A 7857-nucleotide genomic window follows, 5' to 3' on the forward strand; every position below is an offset into this window, starting at 1 on the left:
ATTGAAGGGCTGGGTAGATGTCCTACGCATAGAAGCCTTGTTTTCCTTTGAATAGCTGAAACGACTTTGCTTTCGAGATCACATACATGGACGGACAAACTCCTTTAGATCTCCGGAACGAGTGAATCACCGGTATTCATGAAACAGAACACAAGAATAGACTTTTTTTCTCCTTGATATTGAATCAAGTCGAAGCAAGTCTCCAAATTAAGTAACCATCAATCCACCATCAGAGAGCCAATAGTGACAAGTAAGGAAAACAACACAACACACAACATGGTATTTGTGAAACATAGCATCTCATCTCATTGCTGGGGGCATTAAAAAAAAAGGAAAAACAATTTCATAATAGCAGCCAATACGACTGAGCAGAGTTGCAAGAGAATCATTCCATCACAGTCTCCAAGAACTCCAGCAACGTCGGATCCAAACTAAACGGCCGGATCGCCTGCTCCTCCACGTCCGGCTCCGAGTAAGTGAAGTCCGCGCCCCACCACGGCGTCTCCCGCAAGGGGTCCGAAGAGGCCGACTCCGATTGCTGGGCGCCGCCGCGCTGGGCGTAGTAGTGCTCCAGACCGCCGTTGTCGGTGCGGCCGGCCAAGGTGGCGGTCTGGGGGATCCCGTTCAGATCGAAGCCTTGGATGGTGGCGATGCGGTGCAGGAGGCGCTCGCAGGAGATGAACGCCCGGCGGGAGCTGGGGCTCCGGTTGGCGATCGCGTGGAGCCAGCGCAGGCATTTTTTCGCCCGCTCAAGGACCTCCTCGGGCTCCTCGGCCGTGCCCACGGATCCTTGACCTTCCTCGGTCATAGGCCCCCTCTGCACATCCACGGGGCCCACGCATAGCTGAATCAGCAGGATGACGATGGCTTGCATGATATAGTGCAGGACGGCCCACCAGGGTGTCATTTCGCACAGCCAGTCCATGTTAGGGGGGTCGGGGAGGATGGCAGTCAGGTCCATGGCAGACTGGAGGCAGACCAGGGCCGTGGCATCGGCAAATGGAGAGCGCGGGTACCTGGTTTGAGTGCCCTCCTTCATATCAGGACGGGTGAGGCAAGGTCGGTTCAAGATAATCTGAGAACTATAGAAAGCGAGAGCCAGGGCAATCCGTTCCGGGCACGGCGCTGTCTGTTTCAGCCGGCCGTTGCTGTCAGAAAACTTGAAGCAAGGCTGAAGGCTAGACAGCCAGTCTCTCAACATTCCTTGAAAATGGATGATTTTGTCACTGGCACATCTCGGCAAGCCAAAGGACGAATGAAGACTATAGACCGCGTTGACGGCGGCATGGCTAATCACAGCAAGGTCGGCCACGTAGAAGAAATAGAGGGAACGATTAGGCTCGACGGCTTGGAGCGCCTGATTTCTATCGTCAACCTGGAATTTGGGGGTGTGAATGGTAAAGACAAACGTTCGCTCCCGCAAAGCAGGATCGGAAAGAAATTTTGCGGCTTGAGGACCATGGAACTGTGCTTCGTCGAAGGGAATGGGAGCCGGGATACTGAAGGACCGCCATTCAATGCATGGGGTACGGCCTGTCATCACGGAGAGGAGTTGCTCCAGAATGAAAAGCGACCACCAAAGACGAGTGCGGGACTCCCTTGATGTAGCGTCTACATTGAGACCAACCCCACGGAGGTTGAGCCCCAATGCTATTGCACAGCGGGCAGCACGTCCAGCCATATGCCACGCTCTGGTCAAGTCAGTTCCCTGTCCGTTCACATCATAGAGGCCCGCAACAAAGGAAGGAAGAGCACACCTGTTCACCTGGGCGGAAGCGAGATGGTAGATGGAATAAAGCACCCAGATCTGGACCTGCTGGAGATCCGCATGCTCCCCAAGCAGGCTTGAATCGGCATTGAGAGCTATGGCGCGAGACAGAAAAGTACGATCATCGATGGCATCGGTCCAGTCCTTCTCAGATAGCTGCATATACTTGGCGCCAATGGCATAGACCAAGTTCAGGATTGTAAGCCACTTTCTGCGCGGGGGCTCCGACTTGGTGAAAGCCTGTTGACATTGTGATAAGAAGAGGGTCCTGTTCAGCAGCGGGAACGATGGGTCGACTTTCGCAAGGTAGATGCTGATGAGTTGGTCGCTGCATGCTCGGGTTGGGAGAGCTTGCGGGTCCCCGGGAGTCAGGTTTGAGAAACTGAAGTGGTCGAGATGATAACTAAGCGAAGTCATATCATCTTCGGGCAGGGTCTCCTGCTGTGGCTGCGGGCTCTCGGACGAGTAGCTAAGTTTGCCAACTTCTTCAGTGAGCTTCTGCAACCAGGCGATTTCTGAGCCCCTGCCAATATAGCCGGTCGCCCTGCTGCGCTCGTCCCGGTTGATGTCTTCATTCAAGGTCGCAAAATCGTGAAGAGAGCCCGCCGACGAGGAAGCTGTGGTCGATTGCGAGGCGGCTAAGTCTTTGTCTTGTTCTTTGGAAGAGGTTGGAATGTCCTTCTGTTCCACCGAGCTCGGACCTTCACTGCGCAGGAAGCCGCCTTTGATCATCGATGAGAGCCGGTCAAGTTCGGCAGTGTCTTTATTATCCGAGGCCACGACCATCTGGCCCAAAAGCTCGTAAGCGGTGCGCAGTTCTCGCTCAGCCTGCCTCAGAGCCAGTTTCTTCCGCCTGTCGAGCTCCTCGGCAAAGACACATTGTGATCCGGCTTGGATGCATTTCTCGCATGGCTGGGTGCCTTGACACTGTTTTTCAAAAGTGATTCAGGACTTGTAAGGTCGCAGATTGTAAAGAGACAGGGATGCTGGGAGGCTGTAGTGACGTACTTTAGTCTTTCGTTTCTTGCAGGCTTCACAAGCATTGGAGCGTTTCTTGATGCGCGGAAGCTCGGACGGGCTGGATCGCGAGGAGAGGATGTTATAGGCAGGAGCAAGGGTTTTAAGATCTCCAGGCCGACCTGTCTGCATGATTGGTAAAAAGGGTGATGGAGTTGGATGATGATGCTGTCATAGTAAGGTACTCGGTTGTTCAGACCCTGTTGGTGGGGGAAGAAGGCCGGGGGGGGGTGGAGATGGGAGATTGAAGGCCGGAAAGAGATGAGATGACGTGAGACCTCGAGAGAGAGTTCGAAGCTCTGCAGTGCCAGGTGCGGTGGTAAATGTAAGTACGAGTAAGAGATACTAGAAATACTCAAAAAATACTGGACAATGAGAGGCTGGATGTTTTTGCCTGCGTCTGGTTCCTTGCCTGGTGGGTCGCCGATTCGTCGCCGCCGCCTGCCCCGCCCCCGCTTTTTGTCAAGCTGTAAGCAATACATAGTATGTACTGAGTCTAGTACTACTGTATGCTTGTGCTTCTCAGACTTGATCCAATCGATGGTATGTACCAGGTCTCGCGCTTTTTTTCTTGGACGGAAGAAAAGTCCGATTATGCATATCAATGGTACTCAGTGAAAGCTAAACAAGGAATATATATATACATATATGTATAATGAGTATAATGTATAATGTATAATGTGCAAATGGTGCCAAGAAAGAACTAAACGAGTACTAGGTACAACAATAGTACTCCCTCCACTCCCTCCACTCCCTCCACTCCCTCCACTATCCAAGCTCACCAATTGTCATCCCATCCACTATTGTCCTCGACGCTCTTTCTCCCCGTGCCCGACTCAGACGCACCAGAGGAGGCAGAAGTAGTCGCTGTGGTTCCAGCAACCTTAGTTCCAGCACCCGCAGCAGCAGCAACACCTCCACCACCACCACCAGGCTTCATCGCAGCCGTGCCAATCGCACTCGATCTTGATGCATTCCGGCGATGACTATCCTGTTCTCCCAATGCGGAGAACGAGTCCCAAAAGTCCTTTCTTTCCGGCTCGGCTCCAGTCCGGCCCCGTTCCCGACGGGCAGCTGCCGCCGCCGCCGCTTCATCCTGCCCTTCCACAAAACGGTGAAAGTGACCTGCTGCGCCACGGGCCCCAGTTTGTAGGTTTTGACCTAGTTGGGAGGCCTGCAGACGAGCCTGCGCTGCGAAATCCGACTCCGCTATCTGTAGTTGCCCCTCAGAGGTCAGCCCTATCCTACCACCATAATTCACCAGTTACATACCGTCTTGGCCGTTGGCTGGATATAGCTATCATTCACCGTCTTCGCCCCCTTCCCCACCGTTGTTGTGAACCATCCGAATCCTTTTGTCAACGCTGCCATGGGGTCTTTCTGGAAATCATCGAACCCAGGCAGGGCCCCAGAGCCTCCCGTGCGCTCGGGTCCCGCCGAAGCGGCGGGCGGCATCCCGCCTCCAAAACCCGTGAACTTGCCGCCCTGCGATGGCGGCAGGGACTCACTCCGGGTGGCATTCGCCGATCCCAGTTTGGCAAAATATGCCTCGTTGCGCTCCTTCTTGGTCGCGCCGGCACCCCCGTCGACGAGTCCGTCATGGGACGCGGGGGTGCCACCGCGCGCCAGAGGGGTGCTCGACCGTGACGACAATTCCGGCTGCTTCTTCGGTTGTTGTGATGGTTGAGTCGTCTGGCCTGGCACATACTCCCTCCCCTCAATCTTGGCAGATAGCCTCTCCTTCCATTCCTCTCCGACTTCGCCCTCGTAACGCTCTTTGATCGTGGAGTCTTCGAAGGTGCGGCCCTCGGATTGAGTGATAACGTGAGCGTCAAAGAAGGATTTCCAGGGCTCATTACCGCCCTGTTCCATGCGCATGATCTCCGCGGTCTTGAAGGCGTCCATGGTGATGGAGCGTACGAAGGAGATGTGCACTCCTAGGCCGCGGTGGGTACCGGCGCAGTTAAGGCAGATGAAGGTCCCAAACTTGGGCGATGCCTGGATAAGGCAAGCGGGTTAGCATGTGGAAGCAACTCTAGCCGAGCAGGGCGTGATGTCGAAGGAGTGTGGGAATGGGGTGGTGTGGTGACGTATGAAGATGGATGTGCAGCAAGGGGCAGGCAGTCATTAACCCACCCATTGGGGCGAGGGAGCGCCGCAATCGCAACATCTGTCGTTTCCGTTGGTTTTGGAGATCTGGAGAAGCTGATGATAGTGACCAGTCAGTAATGTGTCAAGACGTAGGGTGACGACGATTCGAGTACAGTTGAGGGAGGGGAAGGACGGGGACATCGAGGGGTAAGGGAGGGAGGGAGGTGGTGATAGTAGCAGTAACAACAAGCAAGCAAGTGGCTCGCTCACCTTGGCCCTCGTCTCCGGATCAACCTCCCACATGCGAGACATGGCAGCTCAGGAACTCACTGATCAAGAAACAGACTAAACACTGAAGGGGTTGCGGGACAGGAGAGCGATTGATTTGCCTTCTGCTGCTTTTGTTTGTCGTGGTGGAAGAAAGAAGTGGTGGTTTCAGGCCAAGTGCAGCCGCGACAGGCGGGCAGCGAGCGGGAGCCGATCGGCGGCGCTGCCTCTGTTGTTGCCGCGGGCTGCGGTTGCTGCTTTTCACCCTGTCCAACCCACCCACCACAAGATCTATCATTTACTCAGTAGCTCACTCGAATGCATGCATCTCGTCGTCTGAGAATTCTACCGTGCTTGGCGGGGTCGATGTCATACATATTCACGACCAATTTACTCAACTACAACAAACAAACAGAGACACCAGTTCATCATTACAAGGCCAGCCTTGCGGCTAATCATCACTTCGATAAATGGGGGCTAAGATACAGGAGCACAAGAGCAAGATTCGTGAACAAAAGCCAGGTTCTTCCGTCACCACCACACATTACGGGGTTTTCGTCTCCCGCCTCACCGCACGGAGCCTTTTCGGGAATCCGTATATAGCAAGACATAAGATAGGTTATTGGAAAGAAAAGTTGAAAAAAAAAAAACCACTCCTCCGGCGCAGACCAACTCAATCAGGATGAAATCGTCCACAACTTTTTCAGTAGAACGTTTTCGGTGGCTGTCTTGTCATCTATCCAACCCCCGACTGGAAAAATGACAACACTGGCCGCCTGACGAACGACCACGACTAGATACCGCCTCCAGATGACGGGTCCCGACTCTGTCGTCACCTCGATCCCTCCCTGATTATTCCATCAGGGATCACTCGTTCAGGTGGGGAACGAACTTGTCCTTTACTCAGCAGCAGCAGCAGCCGCCGGAGCAGCATTCTCCTGAGCTGGAGCCTCGGTGGCCTCGGTGGCCTCCTCGGTCTTCTCAGTCTTCTCAGTCACCGGGACGGCATCATCTTCCTTGCCAGGGCTGTCGATGGCAACCTTGACAGCAATCTCGCGGCCCTCAATTTCCTTGCCGTTCATCTCGTTCACGGCCTTCTCCTGGAGCTCTTCGGAACCGAGGGTGACGAAGCCAAAGCCACGACCCTTGCGGCGCTCGTTGCGAGCCTGGAGCTTCTTGATCATGAAGCGGGGGATGGGGCGGAGGGCGATCTTGGCGGAAACGGGCTGGTAGTCGGCGAAGATCTCCTTGAGCTATAAGATGGGTTAGTCATGCACAGTGCCAGCATACGTCGACTAGATCATACCTTGTCCTCGCTCAGGTCATAGGGGAGGTTGGCCACCATAACCTTAGTCTTGGAAGGGATTCCATCCTCAGGAGGGCCACGCTGCTTCTGAGCACGAGGAACACGGGGCTTGCCGGCCTGCTTGCCAGCCTCAGGAGCGGCAACGGTCTCGTTCTGGTTGGTGACCTCAGTCAAGGGGGCGACCTGACCAGGGACGTTGATGGGCTCGGTAGGGGCCTGCTCAGCTTGGGCTGGGGGCTGGAAACCGAGAGCAAGTATTAGCCTAAAGAGTACTACGAAATCACGACAAGTTGCGAATAGAACCTACCGAGCGTCCTCCACGGGGCAGGCGGCCACCACGACCGCGGCCACGGCCACGGCCACGGGCACGACCACCAGATCTCTTGCGACCTTCAGCACCGCTGGCGCCCTCACCGCCACTTGCGGCACCCTCAGCCTTGGCCTCGGCAGGCTCAGGCTTGCGGGCGAGCTGCACGGAGACCTTGCGCTGAAGGATCTCCTTTCCAGACAGCTCCTCAATAGCAGCGGTCGCCTCGTGAGCGGTGGCCAAGTCCACGAAGGCATAGCCAACGGGACGGTTGGTACGGGGGTTCACAGGAATGGAGACGCTCTCACTAGGTGATGACAGTTAATTAGTATTGCGGTAAGCTAGAGACCATTTATCTGTAGAGACGGGTCAGGCAGAAGGTGGTAACAGAAGCGTCCAAGGCAAAGTGTCCAAGGCAAAGTGTCCACTAAAGGGGCTACAAATTCGAAGACGGCCACTGCCAAAGCGAAACCCCAAGTGCGCACGGGAATCATATTATTTTTGATTGTGCGCGATCATCCCCAGTTACTCGTGGGCCGTGGGTTGGACGCCGCTCAGACCAAGAGAAGGAAGAGGCCAGGTGGACGGAAGCGCGAGCAACAGGGAAGGAGCAACACTTACATCTTGTAGTTCTGGAAGAACTCCTTGAGCTCCCCCTCAGTGGTCGCATAAGCGAGGTTCCCAATGTACAACCGACGTCCTTCATCGGCACTGGCGGCGGCCGCGTCCGTAGACTGGGCAGGAGCTGGAGCAGTGCCGTTGGTAGTAGCCTCCGGGGCGGTGGCGGCGGGGGTAGCGGCGACGTTGTCGGTGGTGTTTTCAACGGCAGTAGACATCTTGAAGGCTGAGGACACACAAAAGGTCGAAATAGGTGATTGAGGTGGTAAGGTGGGGGGGAGGTTTGCGCGCGCGGATTGACTTGACCGGGGGATGTGTGTAGCTGTGTGTCGGGATGCAACAAAGGACTCAGGAGAGCTTGAGGCTGCCTTGTGCTTGAGGATTGGAAGTGGGAATTAACTTGAAGAGGGGGGGGAAGATGGAGAAGAGAAGGAGGAAGGAAAAGGGTAGCTTGGTGCCCTAGATACGAAAGTTGACGGGGGG

At 55.2% G+C, this 7857-nt stretch overlaps 3 protein-coding genes across 3 annotated transcripts; all 3 read right to left on the reverse strand.

The window, feature by feature from the left end:
* Positions 1–8: 8 nt before the first annotated feature.
* Positions 9–3051, reverse strand: BO66DRAFT_394899 (uncharacterized protein). Its single transcript, XM_025648102.1, has 3 exons — positions 2777–3051; positions 1758–2695; positions 9–1691 (listed from the first exon to the last, which is right to left on the reverse strand). Exons 1-3 carry the CDS (start codon positions 2915–2917, stop codon positions 386–388), a joined length of 2385 nt encoding a protein of 794 aa, XP_025499854.1. The 5' UTR covers positions 2918–3051; the 3' UTR covers positions 9–385.
* A 345-nt stretch (positions 3052–3396) lies between these two features.
* On the reverse strand, positions 3397–5208 carry BO66DRAFT_431543 (GTPase-activating protein GCS1; the record flags this gene model as incomplete). The annotated part of the gene is made up of 5 exons (XM_025650589.1): positions 5147–5208; positions 4922–4990; positions 4058–4783; positions 3568–3998; positions 3397–3406 (listed from the first exon to the last, which is right to left on the reverse strand). Exons 1-5 carry the CDS (start codon positions 5186–5188, stop codon positions 3397–3399), a joined length of 1278 nt encoding a protein of 425 aa, XP_025499855.1. The 5' UTR covers positions 5189–5208.
* Positions 5209–5781: 573 nt separating this feature from the next.
* Positions 5782–7856, reverse strand: BO66DRAFT_357652 (RNA recognition motif domain-containing protein). The gene is made up of 4 exons (XM_025644907.1): positions 7378–7856; positions 6757–7063; positions 6450–6686; positions 5782–6396 (listed from the first exon to the last, which is right to left on the reverse strand). The coding sequence occupies exons 1-4, from the start codon at positions 7590–7592 to the stop codon at positions 6043–6045; spliced, it is 1113 nt and encodes a 370-aa protein (XP_025499856.1). The 5' UTR covers positions 7593–7856; the 3' UTR covers positions 5782–6042.
* Between the last annotated feature and the right edge of the window lies 1 nt (position 7857).

Source organism: Aspergillus aculeatinus, assembly GCF_003184765.1.
Source record: "Aspergillus aculeatinus CBS 121060 unplaced genomic scaffold BO66scaffold_54, whole genome shotgun sequence".
Lineage (NCBI taxonomy): Eukaryota > Fungi > Ascomycota > Eurotiomycetes > Eurotiales > Aspergillaceae > Aspergillus > Aspergillus aculeatinus.

Coding starts and splice junctions, on each gene's coding strand:
- BO66DRAFT_357652 (XM_025644907.1), bottom strand. CDS start 7,592: ATGTCTACTGCCGTTGAAAACACCACCGACAACGTCGCCGCTACCCCC. Junction 7,064..7,377: donor TTCTTCCAGAACTACAAGAT/GTAAGTGTTGCT, acceptor GTCATCACCTAG/TGAGAGCGTCTCCATTCCTG. Junction 6,397..6,449: donor ATGACCTGAGCGAGGACAAG/GTATGATCTAGT, acceptor CCCATCTTATAG/CTCAAGGAGATCTTCGCCGA.
- BO66DRAFT_394899 (XM_025648102.1), bottom strand. CDS start 2,917: ATGCAGACAGGTCGGCCTGGAGATCTTAAAACCCTTGCTCCTGCCTAT. Junction 2,696..2,776: donor GCAAGAAACGAAAGACTAAA/GTACGTCACTAC, acceptor TTTGAAAAACAG/TGTCAAGGCACCCAGCCATG. Junction 1,692..1,757: donor GCTTCCGCCCAGGTGAACAG/GTGTGCTCTTCC, acceptor TGACTTGACCAG/AGCGTGGCATATGGCTGGAC.